Consider the following 24694-nt stretch of genomic DNA (forward strand, 5'->3'; position numbering starts at 1 on the left):
GCAGTAGTTATGAGCCATTTAACCACGAAAAGCGCCCTTGAGTAATAGCAGTAACAGTAGAAGCTGTTCAAAGGCTCGGCATTGTTTTAGATTGGCAGTTATCTCAACCATTAACTACACAGGGCGGCAATTGCGTAACGTTTTCCATTCACCAATCACAGAGAAGTTCGTTGTGCAAGGTCTAATAGTGTGGAGTCTTTGTGTTGACATCTTCTGGGGGATTGAGAGGTATTATTAATATTTTCAGTATTTTATCATTTCCGGTTGCCTTAAAACAGTAGCAGTGTAGTGCAGAGTAGTGTGAGGACGTTTGCAAACGATTTCGCGATCAGTGTATCAATGCGCATCAATTTTCAATCAAAAACCGGCGTACGTGCTCTTATGCTACCATTGGTGCTAGCCGGAGCTTATTGTTAGCATTGGCTAATCTAGCATGGTCGCCAATGAGAAATTAGAAAGGAATATATTAAATTCAGTGAAATCTATATGGCTGCAGTACATTGCGTGTTTAGCAGTAGCGTTAAATGGTTACGATATGAAATTCATATGGTGCATTTAAGGCTCTGAACAGAAGAAAACCTGCTGTTAGCAGATGATTGCTAAGCTAGTTTTGTCGTTAGCTTGCTAGCTGAAACAAGTCAGAGAAAGACGGTTCCTGACTAACGGGATTGGGCATATTTAATCAGTAAGTAGGATACAGACGGGCAAACGGCAAGCCGTTTCCTGTTTTCTTCAGGAGATATCTCGACTTGACAGACATTGTTAAAGACCTTCGTCCCACGCAGGGTTTCAGTATTTTACGAAGTAATTTAGCTAAGTTAAAATCAACTCAAAATTACATAAAAGGCCGATATCAAACAGTCCTGTTCGTAACCATATTTCTGGTTCTGTCTTTATTTCTTAGTGTTTGAATGGATATTACCAGGTGCACGGAGAAATGGGTAAAACAAGACAAGGTTACTGTACCTTGGTGCCCTCATTTCATAAAATCATGACATCCATGCACACGCAACATTGTTTAAATCATCCAGTTATAGAGATTTTTTTTTTTAATGAATTGATGTCTTTATTTTGGGGTGATGTATTTTCAAACACCAGGCAGTATTTTGCAGTTCTTGCTTCAAATGGCAGGAGGATGTTCAAATGTTTATGATGAAAAATCATTGTTAACCAAACCTTCAATTACTGAGAATTACACTTACAAGGGCTTTTGGACTGACAGTGCAAAGGCTTGCTGGCCCTTCTGCATTGTTTCTTATCCTTATGGATTTTGTACTTTTTATATGTTGCAATCTTTAATTTTCATATATTTGGTACCTTAAAGTGCAGTAATGTGTGCACACAGTTATTTACCCAGTGCTCAAAACCACATCATCATGTTCATCCAATATTTTTTTTTCTTTTTTATTATTATTGGTTACACTGTTGCAAACATTTAAATTTCAACCATTTCACTTTTTGTTGTTGTAAGCATCATCATTAAGGAGTACATCTCATTCCTGTTCCCTTTTTTGTTTAGGAGAGGCCTCCAACATCCTCCATAATGCTGTCTAGCAAGAAATCAGATGCGGGTTCCTCCTCCTCTTCTTCATCTTCTGCAGCGGGAGGTGATAGGGCCCCGGGTTCTGACATCCAGACGGGATCCGCAGCCTCAGTGGCTGGAGCTATGGATTCAAAGAAAAAGGACAGGTCTTCCCCTAGTGGGGAACATGGAGGAGCCTCTTTGTCCCACCAGTCAGGCCCCGGAGGGGCAGATCAGGACTCTGCTGAAGTCCGTAGGACGAGTCGACGCAAGCGAGCAAAAGTAAATATTTTAGGTTTATAGATGCTCACGAGGGAAGGAAAGGAATTTAGTTTATTGTGGCATTGTGAGAATTGATTATATTCTGTGCTTCAGGAGCGTTCATTTTCCGAGGAGTGTTCATTATCCCAAGACACAGGTACTCTTCTGCGTCTGCACCTCCGTGAAAAGTTAGAAGTGGCAGTTGTTTCCCAGTGTTTACTGTGTGATATTTCTGGCAGTTGTTGGTTATGCCTGAGAAATGTTTCAGCACTTCTAAGAGAAGTGGGAGTAAATGAACGGTTTACGTGAATGTCGGTTTTAATGATGCTTTTATTGTGCCTACTGTTGCAGGTGGAGTACCGCGAGATGGACGAAAGCCTGGCTAATCTTTCGGAGGATGAATACTACTCAGAGGAGGAGAGGAATGCCAAAGCAGAGAAAGAAAGGAAGCAGGTCATCCCTCCTCCACCCCCACCAGTGGAGGAAGAGAATGACAGTGAACCAGACGAACCGTCTGGTGTGTGAAACACTTGCATGCTAGAGCAGTAAAAGAAGACATGTTCTTATTGAACATTGTGTATAATCATTTACCTGCTAATTGGTTGTAATTCTAAACTCAGTGGTGTGTTAAACTGATCCTAGACTTCATTTTAACAGAAAAGAAATATGCGTGTTTATTTTTAGGTTTGGAAGGTGCTGCTTTCCAGAGCCGTCTTCCTCATGACCGTATGACATCCCAGGAAGCAGCCTGCTTCCCTGACATCATCAGCGGTCCCCAACAGACTCAGAAGGTCTTTCTGTACATTCGCAACCGCACGGTATGTGTTCATATAAATGCATTCATTTCAGTGTCTAGATAAAGGGCAGTACTGTAATTTATGTTAATGTCATCCAGCTCCAACTGTGGCTAGACAACCCTAAAATACAGCTGACGTTTGAGGCCACAGCGCAGCAGCTTGAAGCTCCATATAACAGTGAGTAGTTAAATAAAACATTTTCCCCCATTATTTTTATTTTCATCCTCATACTGAAAGAGAAATTTAATGTCCATTTGTTCTCTTTGTAGGTGATGCTGTGTTGGTCCACAGGATACACAGCTACTTGGAAAGGCATGGTCTCATTAACTTTGGTATTTACAAGAGGGTCAAGCCTTTACCCAGTAAGTTCATCCAGTTATTCTATTGCTGAAATAGCACTAGCAATTAACCTAATTTTGGTACGTTTTATGTTTTCTACATGACTTTGAGTTGAAAAACAAAATACTGCCTTGTCCTGCAGCAAAGAAGACTGGGAAGGTTATAATCATTGGTGGAGGTGTGTCTGGCCTGGCTGCAGCCCGGCAGCTGCAGAGCTTTGGGATGGATGTTACTGTGCTGGAAGCCAGGGTACATTACTAACAGTATTTCTGTTAATCAGATGTTGGTATAAGTCATTTGAAATTGTAAAATGCTCACTATAATAATTCTCTAAATTCTGTTCATGTATACTTTTAACTTGCTTTTTGAAATGTTAATCTTTGCATACAGGACCGTGTTGGAGGCAGAGTGGCCACATTCAGGAAGGGCAACTATGTTGCAGATCTTGGAGCCATGGTAGTGACGGGGCTGGGTAAGAATCAGATTCTTTTTGATTAGATGCTGAAGTTAATCATCTTCAGCATTTAGTGAGTTTTTAGCATCTGTGTGCTGTAGAGGTGAATATATTTTAGTATACAATTCCTAATATTCCAAAACTCAGAAGCGTCATGTGTTCAAGATGCAAATAACTTTTAGTGTCACATGATCTGAGGTCACAGTGTTAAAAAAGCCATTTTTTAATTGTAGTCTTATATTGGTTTAGTTTTACTTTGATTAACCTGTAGAGGGTGTTAACAGCCTGTGTAATGTCATTGTATTTTGGGTCTGTGTGTGCACTTGTTCAGGAGGAAATCCTATGGCAGTGGTCAGTAAGCAGGTTAACATGGAGCTAGCCAAGATCAAACAGAAGTGTCCACTATATGAAGCCAATGGACAGGCTGTAAGTACAATGAATGATCTTAATAATACTGAGGTGCCTCTCGTCTATTATCCTGTTGCAGCAAAACTCAATGGGGCTCCTAAGATATTTGTAATTATATATTTGATTTAATTTTAGTAACAATAAACTTTGTGGGTTTTTTGTTGTTGTTGTTGTTGTTGTTGTTTTTTGGTAAAAATCCAAATTTTGTGGCAATAGGCTAACAGCAACAGAGGCATGCATGCTGATGTGTGAAAAATGTTTGCTTGCTTCAACCATACTGCTGTTCATACTGACACACCCATTAAACATTCCCAGTGATGGTAACAGAGCTATGTGAACCATTTGATTTAATAACGCATATAGTCTCCATGCACAACTTATGTTTGCCCTAGCTCCAGACCAGACCCGCACAATGTTCAGCAGACATGTTAAAGTCTGTGTTTTCTGCTTTAGCTCAGCTGTCTTGTGAAGATGTTTTCAATGAACGCCTTTCTTGGGGTCATTCCACATGATTTCTGTTGGGTTACCTAACTCTGAGATGATTTTGTAATCGTTTGCAGCTTTAATCATTTAGTAATTGATGTGGAAATGTGGTTAAAGTTGGCAAATGTGTCTCATGAAAACAAACACGTGTGAAGTTCATGCCCCATAAATTTTTATCAGTTACTAACAAAAGGGTTGAAATCACAAAGTAGCTTCATCATACATCTTAGTGTCAAATTCTTATGTTTTTTGTTTTTTTTCCACCTGGCTGTCCCCCATCATCCCCCGCAGTTTGATAACCATTGCTCAAAACTCACCTCCATGCTGGTTTATTTATTTGATTTCTGTTCATGATTGTGGGTCTGTTGGTTCACATGGTTTTTCTGTCACTCTGAATGTTTGAATGAATCTTTTTATTATGTGCAACAACAAGTCAGTGGTTTCTGAGTTTTTGAAATTGTGTGTTTGCACTTGTAACTTAAACGAGCATATGGCCATGCTTTTAGACACATTCATGCATAAATGTAGGAAGAGCCACAGAGTCTGCTTTTAACATGTACAGATACGTAAACCAGGACATTCTGTTAGGATTTTCTTTTCTTTTTTTAAAGGTGAACTCTTGGCATTAAAGTGCTGTGTTTGCATTCCTAGCTGGTACTTGTCCTTGTTATGGCTTTCAAAGATTCATCAAAACATGGTGGTAGAGTTCTTAACTACTTACTGTTGCGTCTGATCAACAACAGCTCTAGTTCCTCTAGGAACTGAACAGCCCAGAAACGGATATAGCCTAATGTGATTAAATTGTTTTTTCACCCTTTAGTTTGTGTTCTGCCCATTAAACTGCAGCAACATTAGTAGGATGTTTAGGATCCTTTTCAAGGCTCTATTTTGAAATCTTTTGAAGCAGCCACATCATGTGTAACTAATCTCCCCCCCTGCAGGAAAAGGCAAATTAAATGTACATGTTTTACTTTTGTGCAAAACTGTTTGACTTTAAAGATGTTTACTTAATATGTTGTCTCTCTCTTCCCCTCTCCCCTTTTGTCTTTTCAACCCCTGCCATGTTCATCTTTTTGGTGAACTACTAAAGGGTGAACGGTGCACAAGTGTATGTATCTGTTTATTTGCATACTATTTCTCGTACTTCATTTTGAACCAGTTTTATAACTAAATATTGCTGCTCATCCATTTGAACTTCACATCATGTAACCTTTTTAAATCCCTGTAGTAGTTAAAGAGAACAGCAAATAAGCAAAATGCTTTTAACTTTTGCATTTAGAAGAAATGACAAAACACTATATTTAACTTTTTTTAAGTAGTGAGAAATCAGTTTAATATTTCTGGTTTCAATTTGTGAAAAAGTCATTTTGGAAAAGTAAAAAACACATTACAAACACAACATTTTAGCTCATTTTAATAGCAATGCTATGCAAAAAATCTAGTTATATCATTGGCTATATTTCTACTAAATTGCAGTAGACGAGGCTGGCTGTGAAAAATATTCAATGCATTAATCAAATCAAATAAAGAAAGCTCCATTCTTTGATAAATGTACAGCATCCTCATGTGTTTCACCCCGATCATAATGCGTAATGTTTTCTACTAATGCTTAGCCATAGAGCTAACTCTTTTCTTGCATTGTCTGTGTTCTGTGATTTTGAAACATGCCAAAAAACTCTTTCTGCATGTTTATCAAGGCATCAAGTACTGTAATATTTCTAAGTATTTTTTAAGGAGACATGACTAACTTTTATTAGTGAATCAGTTTTTTTGTCAGTATTGATTCCATTATCCCTAAACATCAAAAGAGTTAAGTGTAGTTTTGTTTATTTGACTAGTGCCATGTCTCATGTGCCTGTAGTTTTATTATGCTGTCTTTCTCTTTCTCCTTCTCATGCGATTGCTTGGGTGTCCAGGTACCAAAAGAAAAAGATGAGATGGTGGAGCAAGAGTTCAACCGACTGCTGGAGGCCACCTCTTACCTCAGCCACCAGCTGGACTTTAACTTCCTCAATAACAAACCAGTGTCTCTGGGTCAGGCTTTGGAGGTGGTCATACAGTGAGTATGGGGGAGCACTACAGGAGCTCACAGACAAAAGAATCTGGTATCAGTATCAAAGACGCTTATAGGTACTTAAATACACCTCTAATCATGTGTCTGTATGTGTGTAGGCTGCAGGAGAAGCATGTAAAAGATGAGCAGATAGAACACTGGAAGAAGATTGTAAAGACACAAGAAGAGCTCAGGGATCTTCTTAATAAGGTGAGCATAAATTACTTTATGAATTTCCTTAGCTGCCACTTTCTTCCCCTTGCTCTGCTTACCTACCTCAACTCTTTTCTTTACCTTTCAGATGGTATCCACTAAGGAACGTGTTAAGGAGCTCCATCAGCAGTATAAAGAAGCAAGTGAAGTAAAACCCCCCAGAGATATCACAGCTGAATTCCTGGTGAAGAGCAAGCACAGAGACCTCACCGCACTCTGCAAAGTAAGTTCAATGTTCATTTTGAAAAATGGAAAATAGACACTGGACAGATCGCCAGTCTAACACTATTTCAGATTAAAAGCAAATGTATTTCACATGGGATTAGGAGAAGAGGATGGATGGTTGGACATGATCATAAACTCACTAATCAGTGTCATAGAAGGGCATTATAGCTACAACTCCTTACACTTTCCTACATTTTTGTTAGTGTCACATAGTGTCTGTGTTTTGTTTTTATTTGCTGTAGGTTGAGCTACTATGAGACAGTATTAGAGATTCTAGGTTTATTATAAGGTTCATCCATTGGTCGGGAAGTTGACCCACCACAGTGTGTAGGAAAGAACTTTCAATATTTAACAAGTGATTTTAAGATTATTATGCTAAAGAAGTACTAGCATCTGAAGGGGATGTTTTATGGACCGCTAGTTCAGGGTGGATGCCTCACAGAATTTTAATGCTGTGCTGTCTAAGTAAACCAGACAGGCTGTGTTTAAGTGGTTTAATGCCTCAGTTGGACGTAATATTAGAGTGAGTGCCGCTGTTTTATTTTTGGTGCGGATAAATCACCTCCACTACTGCTGTGTGTGTATTTAAAGGGGAAGATTTAGTTTAAACACAGCTGGTATCTGAACTGGATTTGTCTGCGACCCATCCGCTGTCTGAGAGACCACTTCAAGGGTTTGAATCACTGTCTTACAGTCTTTCTGTCTGCACATGTGTATACACACACTTTGAGCAAGACAGACTTGGCTTTTAAGAGTGTGTGTGTGTGTGTGTGTGTGTGTGTGTGTGTGTGTGTGTGTGTGTGTGTGTGTTTATGCACATTATATTCTTTTATGACTGAAATGTAGAACAAGATTTTAAAGCCAGTGAAATTCTTTTTGTTGAGAGATTCTGTGGTAGTCTTGCCACTTTTTAGTTTAGAGGCGAGGGATCCTTAAGACTTAATGTAGCTTTGCCTGGAGCTTCGACTGCTACGTGGTATTACCAGACTTTGCACTGTCCTAGTTTTTTCTCTTGTGGTGAACTGAACAGGTTAAGTCAGCTCTTTTTGTCAAAGCTGTGTGTCCTTTCTGCATGATCTGAAACCCTCAGGGTGTGTACTGTGTACATGCATGTGAAACTCAATCTCCAAAAGTCTGTTTGACATAAATACTGGTGTATTGCTAATGTTGCGTCCTGAAGTGGATACTAAATGCAAGCTGTAGTAAAAATTTATTAAGATAGTGATCGAGGCCAGACTATAAAAACACTTAAAAATCATGTATTTGTGATAATATTCCCAGTATCTGGAAGCATAAGAGGTTTCCTACACTGTGATTGTGATCCCTTGTGACACTGCTAAACGTCTAGGCTGTATGTACACTGAATGAAATCTACATTACATGACTGTGCTGTTTGTTTGTAGGAGTATGATGAGTTGGTGGAGATGCAGGTCAAACTTGAAGAGAAGCTCCAAGAGCTGGAAGCAAATCCACCCAGGTAAGACCCCACCCTCCATCCCAAAGAACCCCAACAGGATTTGGGTTTTTTGGGGGTTATTGTTTATTGCAATAAAAATGAAATAAAGACGATTCTAAAGAAATCTTACTTTTTCACTGAGATGTTGTTTTTACATTTGAGTTCTGAGCTAGAACAAATACCCAAAGTTGGCTGTACTTTGTACCACTTTAGTGTTTAGTGGCAAAGTAAATCCTGTTTTCAGGTTTACAGTTGTAATTTATCATTAAGCAATTTTTTCTGGGTCCTTTAATGAAAGTCACAGTTGGGTTTGCAACACTAACCTGTGATGTCATTACTGATGGAAATCTTCAGGGGCTTTCACAGATAAAAATACTGGACTGATTATGTTGAAGCATCATTTGCTAAATATGGATTGAGGGAAATTTGTTGGTTAAATAAAGAACACTGACTTTATGACAACTGAGAACAAGAAACAAAGTGTTTTTAAAAAAATATTTTTAAAATACCAACCCAGTCACAAAAAAGTATGGGATGCTTTCCAAGACATAAATAAAAAGTGATTACAATGATTTGCATTTTATGAAGCAGTATTTATAAGAGAAAAGGCAAGAAAAGTAAGTGTTACTAAAAAGACAATGAATTGGGTTACCTGGCGACAGATCAGTAACATGACTGGGTATAAAAAGCTTTTTAAAGAGGCAGAGTTAGAGAAGTAAAGATGGGCACCACGAGGTTCAGCAGTTTCCAAAACTTGCAAATTGTGGAGCAGAATCGGAATAATATTCCTCAATGTAAATTGTGAAATCATCATCTGCACTACATCAAACGTTTCTGAGAATCTGAGGAAATCTGCAGGCATGGGACAAGATCGAAAATCGATGGACTTTTACACAGTGGTAGAAATGGCTCTATCTGTTATCAGTTTATCAGATCATGGGTTTGTGTGTTTAGTTATATTTTACACAGCATCCCAACTCTTTCAGAATTTCATTTGAAAGAGCAGCCTGAATTGACTTAGCGTGAGCTGTCAGTGTACCTCACTTCTCTTTGCCTTCCTCTTCTTTCCCACAGTGACGTTTACCTGTCATCCAGGGATCGGCAGATCCTAGACTGGCACTTTGCCAACTTGGAGTTTGCCAACGCTACACCTCTCTCCACCCTTTCTCTCAAGCACTGGGATCAGGTATGTACACGAACACATTTTGAAAAGACAAAACTGTGCAATGCAAGACTGCGGTTGGTTTTAATGAAGACAGTCTTGGCTTTTTCATGTGCTCAATAAGCTATTGTTGCTTTGAAATACTTTTGGGGAAGTTTATTATTGTGCTGAGATAAAATGTTAATGTTTCTACAGGATGATGATTTTGAGTTCACTGGCAGCCACTTAACAGTAAGAAATGGTTACTCGTGTGTTCCTGTGGCCTTGGCTGAGGGCCTGGACATCAAACTAAACACAGCGGTGCGGCAGGTCCGATATACAGCATCTGGTATGTGTCTTCTGTCATTTGGCAAAAGTGGAACTGAAGTAACTCAGTATTGCAGTTCATATAAATGCAGAATGTTTAAGGAGCACTCTTGTTGATTCTGCAGGTTGTGAGGTTATAGCTGTGAACACTCGCTCCACGACTCAGACGTTCATCTACAAGTGTGACGCTGTGCTGTGCACGCTGCCCCTCGGTGTGCTGAAGCAGCAGCCCCCTGCAGTCCAATTTGTTCCCCCACTGCCAGAGTGGAAGACATCAGCTATACAGAGGATGGGCTTTGGCAACCTCAACAAGGTTGGATTTACATATATGGAGAAGCTTTTGTTAAAGTGAAAAGGATAAACTCTGCATTGTTTAGGTTCTACTCATAAAAACAGAGTTGGATTTTTATGCTGGAGTCCAAAGATTTTAATTTGAAACTCATATTCACAGCGGGGTAACACATGCAAGTGATGTGCCCAACTTTTGCCTGACTCCTAACACATGTTGTCATGTTCAGCTTCAGCGCTCAAGCTATTTTAAATTATGTAGCGTGTTTTCAGCAGGACTGAGGAGCTGGTTTCTCAGGGAGATGGCCCTCTGTTTTTGCTGCAGCATAATTATGCTGAGAACCTGACCTTCAGCTGCTGGAGGGATATTGCATTTAAAGCAAAATCATTATTCAGGATTTATTGATTGTAGTCCCGAGGGGTTTGCTATTCTGCGCTCAAATAGCTAAGCTTGCACCTCTGCTGTATTGAACTGATCTCTTTTGTGTATGTTTTTTTTTTTTTTAATTTCATAAATCAGTCTAGGATTCCCATTTTTGAATATATGTCTGTGCTATTGTTGTTCTATTCCTCTTGTTAGTTTGGATGATGATGAGTGGTAACTAGAGGAGAGCTGTGTATGTGTAGGTGGAACAAAGCTGGATGGCGTGCACACGAAAGATGCTTTTTGCCCCGTGTTAGTAATCCGATCAGAGTGCTCATTCTGCGTCACTCCTGACCCCCACCAGCTCCTCTACTCCCTCTGTTGTCGTGCATCATCCGCAGCAGAGTACTTTATTTTCTAATTCTGCTGCATCACAGAGGAGAGTACTGCATTATTATGCAATCTGAGCTGCTACTAGCGCCGTTTCCCCAGCAGGAGGAGCTCTACCATTCACATGGTCGTACCTATTTTGAGCTGTCAATGTGCTGAGCATGAGATGTACTTCACAGATGATTGAGTTTTGTCTTAAATAAGCTTCCTGATTGTTAGGTGACTGTTCTTAATTTATGACCCTCCCTGTTTCTGAAGGTGGTGCTGTGTTTTGACCGCGTGTTCTGGGATCCGAGCGTTAACCTGTTCGGTCACGTCGGCTCCACCACTGCAAGTCGGGGCGAACTATTCCTTTTCTGGAACCTCTACAAAGGTGGCTTTACACATCACATATTTATAGCCGTTGATGCTATTATTGCTTCAGTACTCTCTTAAGGGCTTTTACTTTTGCTTAAGTGCTGTTCATATGAGTAATTTGTTTCTTTAAAAACAAACCAAAAAAACCCAACCATATTTTGGTCTAAATAACGAATTGTGACTCTTTCTTTTAGCCCCGATCCTGCTCGCTCTGATGGCTGGCGAGGCTGCTGGGATTATGGAAAACATCAGTGATGACGTTATTGTCGGACGCTGCCTGGCCATCCTTAAAGGAATATTTGGAAGTAGTGCTGTGCCACAGGTAGAGCCTTTTGTGCGTCATCTTGTGTTCTGTCCCCCACTTTTGATCAGACACATCTTAATATTATGTTTGAAGCCTCCAGTGAAGTAGTGGTTGGGGCTATTTTCAAGCTTAAACATTTGGGTTTTCTCAGTTTTCCAATACTTAAAGTGGAATGTCAAATTCATTCCTGAATTGACCCCCATAACCAGCAAAACTTAACACGGCGAGCATATGTGAAAGCGCCCGCAATGGGGGGGGAGTCGCATCCAAACCACCCTTCATTATAAATCATTTGCTTATGGTTTCAAATGGGATAAAATCACATGCATGCATGCCAGCGTTGGAGCTGTGCACCATCCAGCTGTTTACAGGTCCCTCTAATATCATCATGGAAAATTCTTACAAAGCGCGTGCTCTTTTTGTTGTGTGTTGTCATGGCAGCCGAAGGAAACTGTGGTCACCCGCTGGCGTGCCGACCCCTGGGCGAGAGGATCCTACTCGTATGTAGCAGCAGGTTCTTCGGGCAATGATTATGACCTGATGGCGCAGCCCATCACGCCTGGCCCAGCGATACCAGGAGCCTCCCAGGTAAGTGCTCAGCAGACGGCCGCTTATTATTCAGGAGTGTGTGTGTGTGTGTGTGTGTGTGTGTGTGTGAGTGAGAGCGAGAAAGTAATGGGGAAAAGTTGCCCACAATATTCAACCAAACCAAAGCGGAGCGGTTTATTCCCAGCACAGATGTTTCTGGGCTGTTTTGATGTTGGCGTGCTGATTTGATGTGAACAAGTCGCATGTATGTGTTGACTGATGAGCCACAACAATTTACTACCACCCCCACCCTCCCAATCCCGTCTTCTTTTAACTGACTCCTACGCTGGAACATTTTAAATCTTATCTCAAAACAGTTTTTTTCTTTTGCAGCCTGTCCCTCGTCTCTTCTTCGCTGGTGAGCACACCATCAGAAACTATCCTGCTACAGTTCACGGGGCACTCCTCAGCGGTCTTCGAGAGGCCGGTCGCATCGCAGATCAGTTCCTCGGTGCCATGTACACACTTCCCAGACAAGCCACTCCCACCGCCACCAGCAACCCTCAGCAAGCTCCGCCCACTGCCACAGTTTGAAAAGCTTCTCTTGAGTTCCTCCCTGCTCAGGACTGGATCTACTAAAGCAATTTGTGATTAAAATGTAAAAAAACAAAACAAGGTTTAACCCATAAACTGGTGACATTTCTGGATTGGTCTTTTTACACACAAACTCTGGACAGCATCTAGTCTGCGGGTTTCTCACACACAGCAGGGACGGATGCATTCTCACTACAGGAAATGTTGGTTTTGGTAAGGGCTGGTGTCTGGGTAGAGCGTCCAGCAGGCAGGACAGGTGACACCCACCTGCTGTGAATTCTCCCATCACACTCTAGATAAATCTCTTGGTCAAAGCTCTGCAAGGTCTAAAGCCCCTTTTAGACATGGATAGATATATGACGATGGCATTCAAACTTAGGGCAAACCTTAATGTTCCTCACAGCTTCATTCAGGCAAAACCTACCAGACTGATGGTGATTTGTGTCTGTGCCTGTCCACACAGACAGAAATTCCTCTTCTGTATTGGGAAATGGTGAAATTCATTCAAACGGCGTTAGGTACAGGGTCATTATGTACATGCTATTTCATTGTGGGATAGTCTCTGCTGAGCTGATTAAAATCACAAAGATGCAGGAGACACATTCCCAGTAAGGATCTATCATAATAATCTTTCAGATCTAGTGAGATAGATGACTATTACAGAGTTTTACAGAAAAGTGAACAGACGTGCAGATGCCGTCAGATTGATAGAAAGTAGTGGATAAAATAAAAGGGGGCTCATGAAATTTTTTTTAAATCCCCCAATAATTTTTGCTATTAGAATAAAATAATGAGACTTATAGTTTTCTGGACATGCGTGTAATTAAGATTTTTTTTGCCTTAGAGCATTTCTGTTCTTCAGACATAGTTTGGCTCTTAAGCGTTCCCAGAAAAATGTGAAAATATGCAGATAGTACAACTACAAACTACTACCAGAATAGGACATGACCTACTACATAGACTGGGTTGCTAGGGAACCATGAGAGAAAAATCTTTTTTGTTGTTGTTTTAGATTTGCCGGCATGGAATTACTTTCGGTACTTGGAGTGATTCGATGTGGAGCTATCAGAGCCGAATGTCTTATTTATGTGTTCTTTTGTTCCTCCAGAAGACTTTTTTTGTCTTGTTGTCTTAAAGCTTAACATGTTACGATATACTGTAACTGTGTGCCTGTTAAATTTCATTTGTTTAGGCTGGAAAGTGTATTGAAAAAGACTTGTATTACAAGTTAAAGAGAGCTATTCAAAGAATTAACTTTTGTTTATTGTGATCAACACTTTTTTTGTATTGTCAGTTTCTTTTATTAAAAGAAGAAAAGACGTATATTAAAGTCTTTTTTTTTTGGAAAATCTGAGATTTAAATGTGTAGATTGTCAGATTTCAGGATTAATCCCTCCTTTTCTTGAGCTGCTACTACCTGCAACTGTGTCGTGATTGCGCTTTTACATTCATTTGCATGTAACATGGCTGCATCTGCTTTGACCCTTCGGTGACCCTCCTTCATTGCAGGTCTGGCCGCCTCCCAGGGTCTGTGGTACTGTTTGTGTTTTTGAGAGAGAGATGAGGGTCCCTGGCAGCAGCTCCACATAGTGGGGGATCTGATGAATGAAGGGGGAGATTAAAATGGTCAGCCTTGAGCTATGAGCTTTTTTTTCTGAAGTTTCAGGGCTCGGTGCCCCTCTGTTTCCATGCACTCTTGAGCGTCATGGGCCTTTTTTTCCCCCTCCTCAGAGCTGTGGTTATTATTATCGTGACCAAAGGAGATGTTTGATGTAACAACAGTAATTTGAGCTGGGGTTTTGGACTGCTGCACTCAGATATTTTCACCTCCCTGGTAAACCATAGACTCAGAGCAGTGTGTAACTGTTGACTGGTGAGGTTATTTTTCATAATAGCCTGTAGCCCACATCAACTGATTGGTTTATAGAGAGGCAGAAAGTATTATAAAGTCTGCAAGTAACTGCAGTTCTATAGCCACTGGGTGGAATGTGTGCCAACACAGGTACAAAACCTCCCACGTGCTGTTCATCACATCTCTCCTTTAGTATACTTGTATGACTAAATACCAGTACAACGAATGATCTTCCCATCACTCGTGGTTGTCTAAATTCTGTACAAAAAATAAATAAAAATCACTCTAGTGCCATTTCTAAAAGTTATATAATTCTGCACAATTGACCTCTGACCCTTTGCATGTTCACTCAGTAAACATCCCACTCAGTTTCCTTTTCACACCTGCTGTAATGTGTGATCTCTATCCTGCTTCACTCCTCCACTCGCCTGGAGTGCCACTGAGTCATTTCTACGGCTGACTTCACAGCACTAATTCAGGTCAGCCATCAGCGCTGAGGCTCAGAAGTACCAGGGTCCAAACAGGCACCGCGGTGCTGCAGCACCTCCCTTCCATCTGAATGTGGGGCAGATTAAAACCACAACAGCAGGTTAACCCGTGACTTTCAACGAGTTTGATTCCTGCGGGTTTGCTAGATGTGAAACAGCTGACTATTCGTCTCTTTATTCACATTGCAGAAGCAAAACCACAGTTGTGACTGACAATAGCAGTGACTCTTTAACAATAGGACTATGAAACTGAATGGAAATCAGCAACTGTTACTATTTTTTATCAACTGTAACATGTCAAACATTTTAAAATATCTTCACGACTAACACCTACTTATTGGACACGTAAGGTACATCTTACCAGTACTTAACTGGTCCCCCTTTTTGATTTACTGGATGCAGTCACCACATCCCAAAGGTGCATCTGAGTACAGTGAACTCATCAACACCTTCATGGTACATTATCCTGCTGGAAGCAGTCATCAGAAGATGTGTACACTCTGGTCAGAGCTGGTAGAGCAGATTCTGATCCTATCATCTATTTTTCCATGTAAACTGTAACCTCAGTGTTTTTATTGTTAGCTGACAGTAATAAATGGTAAATGGCCTGCATTTGTATAGCGCTGGTTACTATTAGGACCACAGTAATAGTAACCAGTGTGGTCCTCTGCATGCCCTTGTAACGAGTGTCTGTAGAGTTACTGTTGCTTTCCTATCAGCTCAAAGATGTTTAACAATCCTCCTGTGTCATGTGATGCTGCCATGTCAGCTGATGTTTGCATTAATAAGCAACTAAACCCAATGATGTGGCTGACGGAACGATTGAACCTTAAAGCAATATTACATAATCACCATCTATACAAATTGATGGGGTGTCAAACATAAGGCCAGGGGGCCAGAAATGGCCCCGCACACTTGATGGCTTTGGAAAATGTGAAGGAGGGCATAAATTTGGAACTTAACTGCACTTCTGTAAACGTTTACAGCTTTTACTCCTGATTAAAGGGATGCCCCATACACATTCATATTACACTAATGAGCATAATGTATAAATAATCAATTATAAGAGAGAAAAAGCCCAGTTTTCACTACTATAGAAGTGTATTTTTTATTGTTTACATTGGGTATTGAATTAAAAACTTTCTGCTTTATAATTATATTAATTCTTTAATGCAGCAGCATATCACTATCAAGTAGAAAAACTGAGATAATTGTTGAAATCACACTTTTTTTTTTCTTATGCCAACATATATTCTTATGCAGGGATTAAATGTGTAGTCACACTTCTTTACATTGACAGAAATGGGAGTTTGACTTATCCTAAGTGGGCTGTATGTGTCCTGTGATGTAAAAAGAGTTTGATATCCCTGGTCTACGGTACATTATATGAGACATCTTTAAAGTTCAGTCCTGCACCTGAAAGCCTGGCAGCTCGACTGAACGTGTTGAGGCTTGTAGTCTGGAGGTGCACAAAACTGGCACTTGAAGGAAAACACCATGCAGCTCAAGCTGGAATAGGAATAACAACTCCTCTGGGATTCAGCCAGTGTTACCTATGATTTCCAAAATAGCTGAGACTCAGGGTCTTTTTATGGTAATCATCATAAAAAGAGTGACTTACTGAGTAAGACGGGGCTATTTCAAAGTAACCTACAGCTGCAGGAAAAGAAATGCTGGCTTTCACAAAGCAAGGCGTAGCTGTTTAAGAGAAAGATGTGTGTGCTGACTTTGCATTCCACAGCAGCCTGCGGTTTTTCCCCCTTTGTACCTGACCAATTTTGCCTCATTTGTCTCCCTGCTTATTTTGCATACCATCAGCTGCTGTTCTCTCCACTCCGTCCAAACCAGGATTCTCTCTTGCACACACACACACACACACACACACGCACGCACGCATGCACGCACAAAATGGGTGTACCGCTATGAAATCAAAACTTGCTGAGCTTGTTGGACAAAGAAAATAAAAAGAGATTAAGATACACGTTTGCATTTTTACACAGGTTCCAACACGGAGACGCTTTACAAACAGGTTGGTTTTTATTTTTATTGGAATACATATGGTCTGCTGTACAGCTTCAAGAGACCTACATGCAGAGTGCGCCAGCCACAGAAAGGTTAAAACATGCACAATGTATTAAGTTTAAAACGAAAAAAAGAAGCCTCCCCACACAGTACACCTGGCATTGCTGACACAGAGAAGCAGTAATCAATCATAAAACAATTTTGATCTGATTTTAATCACATGTACGTCTGTGTTTGACACCTCTGTCTGTCAGTCTCCTTGTTCTGCACACACATTTATATACACTCATCTATTTAAAAAACCCAAATAAACAAACAAATAAACCCCTCATTTGTACAGTTCGGAAAATCTTAGATGTGGATGGATCAGCGTTAAGAGAGAGAACATCCAGTTAAAAAAAAAATGTATTCTTTTAATTCGTTATCCGATTGTTCCTGTTAAGATTGTAGGTTTCAATATATACACATGTCTGGGGACCTGCACGCTTCTTTCTTTGGCAGCACTTTCAAACATACAGCACAGAAGATGTACAAACCCTGAATTTATGAGAGAGGGAGATCAGGGCGGCAAAGCGGCTGGAGCAGTGAATGGTCCCCGATTTAAAAAAAAAAAAATGAAACAAAAAAAAGAGAAAAGGGACTCAACACCGGAGACCTGCTCAGCTCTGATAAAACGCACATAACTCTCACTCTTCAAAGACTATCGCTGGCTTCTCTTTTTCCTCATCCACGGTGCGTCATCATGTCTCCAGGTTGTGAGAAACGTCTTGCATTAAAACTACCAAGCACAAAATACACGAAGAAGAACTCTCCAGGAGTGTGACAGAGAAAAAGGAAAAAAAAAAAAAAAAACCCTCTTTAAATCAAGATGGACAAATACTTTATATATTTCAATAATAAGGCCCACTTTACAAAATTAGTTTTTCCTTAAATAAAATCTATCCAATATAGATTCCAAAATAAGACATCTTTTGTTTAACAAAGAGAAAAAAACATCCATAAGAAGAGAGCTGACAGAGAAAAGACAAACCTCACTTATATTTCCCCTTTATTTCAGAATCTTAAGAGACACCGTGTCCTCCTGAGGAAACTCTTGCACCGTCTCTGTAAACTGTAAATACTGTGGAATGATGTTGGCACATTGTTAAAAGGCTGAGACACAAACATGATTCCTTCACTGAGTGCATGCCAATTTCCTTTACCTGCTGAGATGATTCTTGAAAAGAATTTACAAAAAGAAACAAATAATAAACACTACATAACCAGCTGTGGTACATTCAGCAAACAGCTACGGACAATTTTGGGGGCACAGAAGAGGAAACGTTTTAACAACGGGGGACTTAAAGGGGGCATTAGTTGTTTAAGTGCTGGTTAAGTGCAGATTACAGCCTATGCCATCCAATGACACCATAACCCTGGCTTCACAATGGAGGCATTTGAGGACAAGGGCCTGCTAACTGCCCAAGAGCCATTCCTCCGATCTCCACTAAGTACATTCTAGTCTACTTTTATAAAAGGAAAAACAAAATGTTTATAGATATACCACCACATCTTAAGAGGATTTCTATTAACTCTTTAGCTGGTATCCTAGCAGGAAAGCAGAAGCAGCCTCTTTTTGTTTTTAAACAGCAGCTATTACACCATTGCTGTAATTCAGTCCACATTCAACCATCAATCACAAATCAGAGGAGATATCAGGAAAAGAAAACAGCCCTGGAATCCTTAAAACCTGTGAAATTATCACTGCAGCCACCCCCCAGAGAAATGCTTCACAGTGGTGCTGCTTAGGGATCGGTGGAGGAGTATCACGTTGGATTGGAAGAAAACAGTAACAAGAACTTTATGGGCCATGAGGCAGGATAATGGGTGGATTAGGGCACTGGCTCTGGTGCTTGCATCACCATCCTGACCCACAAACGCCCTCCAGCCAACTCAGGGATCTGCAGACACCACTTGAGCTTTAAATGAGAACCCTCGCTGACATATCAACAACAGCAACACGCAAACACTGAGAGAAGAGCACGTGTATATCTGGCAGAAACGGACACTCGATACCTCCCCCGGGTGTTTTAATTATCATCAAGTGCACGTCACTGCCAAGCTGGCCATTTTTGACCCTCCTGTATTTAGAAGCCCTGAATCAAGATGTAGAGACAGGATTAGACCCAGATCTGACCTTTCACCTTTCAGCTACCCAGGGAGCTGCCCATCATTTTCTGGTGACAGGCCTCTGCACCAGTAGCACACATCACTGCTGTTTAGGGCAAAGGTTTTCCTTTTAGGAAATGAGAATCTAAGGAAAATACAGAGAAACAGAGGGAGGAGGAAGGGACACTTGGTTTTTTAGCAAAATCCTAAAAGTTAAAATTGGTCGAAAAGATGAGAGACTGGGGAGGAGAGGGCCTTCTCTCTTGGTAAATGAGAAGAGTCGCAGTAGGAACAATAACAGAGGGAGCACAGGAGGACATGAGACAGTGCGTCTGGTCCGTTTTTGCTCCATCATAAAGCCGGTGGAGGCGGCTGGCCACGAAGCAAGCCTTTCAGAGGCAGAGCTGCACCCTGTGACTCTGACAGTCAAATCCAAAAGACACAGCGGCGTGGGTCATGTTCTTTAACAGGGTGCTTTGGAGGTGGGTTAGAAAAGGAGTTTTGGTGTTTTGTGCGAGAGTCTTATTTCATCTTCATTCAGGGAGGACTTCCCCTAAATATAATTTTACCATGTCAACCAAAACAATTCTCAAATAAAAGAAAAATGCAATTAAAAAGCAAACGAACAAATCTGAACCTTACATGTTTGTATTACATGTTATTTATGTTTACTGCAAGTGTAAGGAAATGGTGCGAGTCTGAATTTGTTGGGACAGTTTACCTCCGCATCTCAAGGCACAGACGAACATACTGTAGATATTACTGCTAGAAGGTAAACATAAAGGAAAGAGACTGGTGAAAATGTGCATTCGTAAAGGTAAACTTTTAGTTTTAACCTAGCAAACTTCCTACTTACAGTCATCACCTTCTTTTGTACACGACGACGGCTGAAATGGTTACAGATATTGCAGTGGGGGTGGGGGGAACAGTTTAATTGCATATAATCTCCTGCTTGCATAAACTGTAAAGTGACAAAGTGGCAACAGACAGAGGTCCTGCCATTAGGCAGATCTTTTCACAATAAAAGAACCTGCACATATATGGAGACTAATAAATATTACAGCTTGATGGCGGCTGGTAGAATACAGGAGACCAAAAAACAAACAAACAAAAAGAAAATAAGTGAACCAGATCATCCCCAGCAGGGTCCGACAACACAGCATTAAAATCCACAACAGCAGAGGAGCCAGATGGAGAGCAGGCTTTTAAAAAGTCCCAAGTTCTTTCACAGATCCAGAACTTGGTCCAGAGTTGTCACAGTTATGGTTATGTTTCTCTCGCTTTTTTTCCTCTCGTCTGCAGTTTAACAGATGCGAGAGACAAAGAATGCAGTCGTGTTGGATCGGTGCATCAAGCCATCGAGCAATTGGTCATTCTCAGCTGCATTCCTCCTGAGCAACATTCATAAATTTTGTTCTAGGATTAAAAGTTTACATGGCCTGTCATTCTGCAGTCAATCTTCTGCAACAGTCTCAAGATCCTGCCGGTGCCTGTTGAAAGACTTTATGGAGAAACTTGAATACGTCAGCAGGGTTTCTGATGACCTCAGCAAAAAAACAAACAAACAAAAAAAAAAAAAACACCACCTCATTTTATTACTGGCCGGTGGCTAAATTGAATTCTACTGCACAGTCTCCGCCGTAGTGGCCCCTGCCAATGAGTGATTACTCCAACATACCAACCCACCAGGTGTTGTTTATCGTCGTAACAAAATAATACACCTCTATAGAAATAAGAAAGAGAGACACTAGCACGATTCGCACGGCGAACCAAGTCATGTACAAGCAGGACTGTCACTTCCTGGTTAGAAGTCCAACGCCCTTGGGTCGTTCCTATGACTGGTGTGTACACAGTACTTATGACAGCACTAAAAAAAAAAAAAAAATGTCCGCCCTGTCAGGCTACGGTTGCTGGTAATCGAAAGTCCAAAGTTCAGTTCAAACAGAAACTCCATTTTTGCTATGGCTCTTTCAAAACACATGGATGAGGACAGTTGCAACAGCTGTAAAATAAAGAACCATGGAAACCGTGTCATGGTTTGAGGTTATAAACAATGCCTCCCCCCATCCTCATGTTTTTTATTTATTTATTTTTTCTTCTTGCATGTGCATTCCATTTCATTGCGTGCAGTCCACTTTCTTTTTTCAAATGACACGGTTGAGAAGAAAGCGAAAGGATGATGCAGAACAGGAAGCGAATTACAAAAGAATCAAAATGACAGAAAAACATAAACAAGGTCCCAGCCTGTGAAGACAAAAGAAAAAAGAAAAATGTGTCTGTGCGTACGTCTGTATTTGTGTGTGTGTGTGTGTGCGTGCGCCTAAAATCCAGCCAACCGGCAACCCTTTAAGCATGCTGAGTCACAATCTTTCAAGTGTTCTTCATTTATTACTTAGAAACATGCAAATCTTCATTCAGCATCTAAGACCTCAAATTAAATCCAGTTTGAGGTTACCGCGTGCTGGAAAGTCGGGATATGGGCTGAAATTAAACCAAAAGTTAAAAATGTGAATGTGTTTGCTTCTTGTTTTGTGGATACGTTTGCATGGCTTGTGTTTGGTGAAGAGGGGAAGGGATGGGGTTGGATGAAGGTTTTCAGAGGAAAAACGAGTCTGAAACAAAACCGAGGGTAATTCGCTTCCTGTTTTTGGTCACATTTAAAGTAGCGATCTTTTGGTTTTATGGAGAATCCTACGGGAAAATCCAGCCCTGTGAGAGAGAAAGATGCACTGCTGTTGACTGAGGATTGGGTTTGTCTTTTCAGTGATGAAGAAAAGTTGAAATTTCGAAGCACAAGTGACATTTCCAGCTACTCTGAGGTTACTGTAACAAACTCTTGAGTCTATTTTCCTCCAACTCTGGTGCACAGGAAAATCTCCAGCCCTGCGCAGCGTGCCAGCCTCTCCCTTGTCAAGTTTCAGGATTACACTATAATACATCCAACACAAGAAGCAGAAGATAATACACTGGCCGGTGAGGAAACCTCCAAAAACACTGTACAGGCGCTGACCTTCCATGCACGGCTTTTTCTGGAACAGTTTTGAATAGGAAGAAGCGTCCATGTCTCAGCGTACACTCATCATCAGGTCGGTGGTTTGTTGTTCAGTGTGGCTGCAAAACTGTTGTCTGCTGGAGGTGGCGGTGATCTATGTAGCCGTCATTTGATGGGAAACTAGCGCTTGGCCCTTATTTTGCAGTTGAGAGCTTAATGGAGTGTTGTTATGGGAGGGGGAAAAAGTGAATAAAAAAGAGACACATTTAGTCCTTCATTTTTCAAAAATGTTATCATAACTATTCATCTTTGTTAGAAACATGACTGGTCTGTAATTTCCTTATAATTTTGTGGAAAGTTTGCCAGAAAGAACAAGATAATTTGCAAGCAATTATGGGGGGAAAAAAATAGAGGCCGAGCTCATTGGTAGACCTCCAATTTAAATCACAATTTTTAATTTCCAGTCTTTTAGTCAGGATACGGCAAATCAGCTGTAGATGTAAAATGTGAATATCATTAGTATGATGGAGGAATGAGGTCTCCATTCCTAAATGAAGTTACTGTATGCTTATCTGGGTTCAAAATAAGCTTTTCTCTCAGAAAACGTTACATTTTCCATAATTTATCCCTAATTATGCTAGTCTTTCCAGAGGAAGTCACCAAAAAAGCATATTTAACTTCACTGCTTGAGAATTTTGCTGCAGCGCAGTTCGTAAACTGCCTTATGCAAAGATTTCATCACTGTCGCTATGACGATAATATATAAATAGGAGGCGAAAGCCCCTTTAGAGATGAGACACTGTTCCCAAAGAGGTAAGTAATAATTGTATATTTTAATTAACTATCAGGAGTTAAAAGAAAAGAAAATCCAGCCATCTCCTACCTGTCCACTTGCTTCAATCCTCCTCCTCCTCACTTGGTCTAATGTTGCTCTGACTGACGCTGGCTCCACGGTCTGCCTCCCGCTCCACTCCTCCCCTCAGCTCTGGCCCCTAAGCCTTGCCCCCGACTGGACCAGGGCTCCCCTCCTCTAGAGGAGGCTCCAGGTGTCCTGCTTATCCGATCGTAAGAGGTCCCCAGATCACTACTGGGTATCTGTCGTCTCCAAGAGGCTGGGCTGTGACTCGGGTTTGGACTGGGGTCCAGGTTATCAGAAGCCTGAAAGAAAGAAATTACATTTAAAAACTGGCTGTTGTATTAACTGGCATCTGAAGTAAGCGCTTTTCCAAGTTTAAGAGGAATAATTTGGATTTCTTTGCTGAAATTTAATGCCAAACTCTGGAGTTTTTCTATAGGAGCTCTGGGCATTTTGTGGGGCCTTGTTCGGACCTTTGTCTTATGTGGGCATTGCCTACATGCCGTTAATATTAACTGGTGTGCGACAAGTAAAGTCTGCCATGTGGATTTCTGCCAGGGGAAAAATCCCCAACCAAAAACCCCAAACATACCCCAAGCTGAGAGATTTATAATTTGGCGGGCTCACTAGAAAACAAACCCCAAGTTTCTAGTTTGTGGTGGATACAATGGCACGTCCCCTCTCATAACCTCAGTAACCCTTCTCTAAGAAAGCGAGAGTTGGATGACGATGCAGTTCTTAAAGCACACAGAAACAGCACCCCGCTCCTGTAATTTCAGTTTTTAAATAAGCACCATAATTAGTGACATTTGGTGGGCTGGAGTTGGCTTCTGGTGCAGTTTTAGAAAGCATTCTTGCTAATTGGCTTTAATGGAGCCCTGCTGGTCTGCCTTTCACAGTCTCCTGGGGGAGACAGGAAATCAGTCACCAGTGAAGGCTGCCAAAGTGGGTGTGCTCAGTGTGGTCACTTCCTGCAACAGTCACTGTGGGAGGAAACCGTCAAGTGGCATATTCTCCTTCTATGGTAAGTTAACGCTCCAAGACTGGGAGTTTTCACGAACTTTCCTCGAAATGGATGTAGAGTTCCTCCTACACTCAACGGGAGGTTTGTACCGTACAACACATGGCAGTGGAATTAAAATAATGCTTGGTTAAATAAAACCCCCAACAAACCCCCCAAATACACACACATTGCACAAAAGTGCTGCTCTTTGACCAACTTTTATATGTCAAATGAACAAGCCAAATACTCTAAGATATTAAGAAAATTAGTTTGACTTTTGGGAAATAGTCTCAAGTTTCACATAGCTATGAAAAATATGAAGCCAGACTAAAAAAAAAAAAAATGTTGAAACAGGTTTTTCTGGAGTCTTTGTCCACATCAAATTACACTTTTTGTACAGACTAAACCAGGAAATGTTGCAGTATTTTTGTGAGTTTTACATTTTCAGGATTATTTATTTATTTCACCTTTATCCACCCAGTAAATCCCTCGAGATTTAATCTAATTTTCAAGGGAGAACTGGCCAGGAATGTCCTTTTAACAAAGCCAGCATAGCTGTTTAACCTGCTTCAGCTTTTATCTGGGGCACTGACATGAGAATGGCTTCTCTCTCTGCTTCCAATTGAAGGAGCATCTCAGCCAAAATGCTGAAATATGACTAAGTGTGTCTGACTTAATAAATGCCTATGCAACTCATCTATGTTGAAATTTCAAGAGAAAACAAGGAGGATGAATTTTGCTCTTTGATGAACTTATGGCCAACAGATTTGTGAAATAAATAAAGTAGTGCATTCGAGTTCTTCCAGATCAGTTTTTTCTGTTTGTGGTT

At 40.8% G+C, this 24694-nt stretch overlaps 2 protein-coding genes across 9 annotated transcripts in view; one reads left to right on the forward strand and one right to left on the reverse strand.

Moving 5' to 3' along the window:
- Nucleotides 1-119: 119 nt before the first annotated feature.
- kdm1a (lysine (K)-specific demethylase 1a) lies at nucleotides 120-13848 on the forward strand. 7 transcript variants are annotated; one of them, XM_031748535.2, is made up of 22 exons: nucleotides 163-228; nucleotides 905-941; nucleotides 1520-1804; nucleotides 2132-2300; nucleotides 2468-2601; nucleotides 2679-2757; nucleotides 2850-2942; nucleotides 3062-3168; nucleotides 3310-3391; nucleotides 3705-3799; nucleotides 5355-5372; nucleotides 6181-6323; nucleotides 6437-6527; nucleotides 6619-6753; nucleotides 8159-8232; nucleotides 9286-9397; nucleotides 9569-9701; nucleotides 9805-9992; nucleotides 10980-11094; nucleotides 11273-11400; nucleotides 11824-11970; nucleotides 12304-13848. In XM_031748535.2, the coding sequence occupies exons 2-22, from the start codon at nucleotides 912-914 to the stop codon at nucleotides 12502-12504; spliced, it is 2559 nt and encodes an 852-aa protein (XP_031604395.1). In that variant the 5' UTR covers nucleotides 163-228; nucleotides 905-911; the 3' UTR covers nucleotides 12505-13848. The 7 variants fall into 7 exon arrangements, with proteins under 7 accessions (XP_031604396.1, XP_031604395.1, XP_031604393.1 ...); XM_031748533.2 differs by having other exon boundaries at nucleotides 177-228; nucleotides 905-956; XM_031748534.2 differs by having other exon boundaries at nucleotides 177-228; nucleotides 905-956; nucleotides 2135-2300.
- Nucleotides 13849-16874: 3026 nt separating this feature from the next.
- The window catches only part of luzp1 (leucine zipper protein 1), a 50178-nt gene continuing 42358 nt past the window's right edge, over nucleotides 16875-24694 (reverse strand). For both annotated transcript variants that reach the window (XM_031748544.2, XM_039603451.1), the window contains 2 exons: nucleotides 22890-23164; nucleotides 16875-22218 (listed from right to left, as the gene is read on the reverse strand). In XM_031748544.2, coding sequence (XP_031604404.1) covers nucleotides 22928-23164 — 237 coding nt within the window. In that variant the 3' untranslated portion in view covers nucleotides 16875-22218; nucleotides 22890-22927. The remainder of the gene's footprint in view (nucleotides 22219-22889; nucleotides 23165-24694) is intronic.

The sequence above is a fragment of the Oreochromis aureus genome, linkage group 19 (assembly GCF_013358895.1).
Source record: "Oreochromis aureus strain Israel breed Guangdong linkage group 19, ZZ_aureus, whole genome shotgun sequence".
In the NCBI taxonomy this organism is placed as follows: Eukaryota; Metazoa; Chordata; class Actinopteri; order Cichliformes; family Cichlidae; genus Oreochromis; species Oreochromis aureus.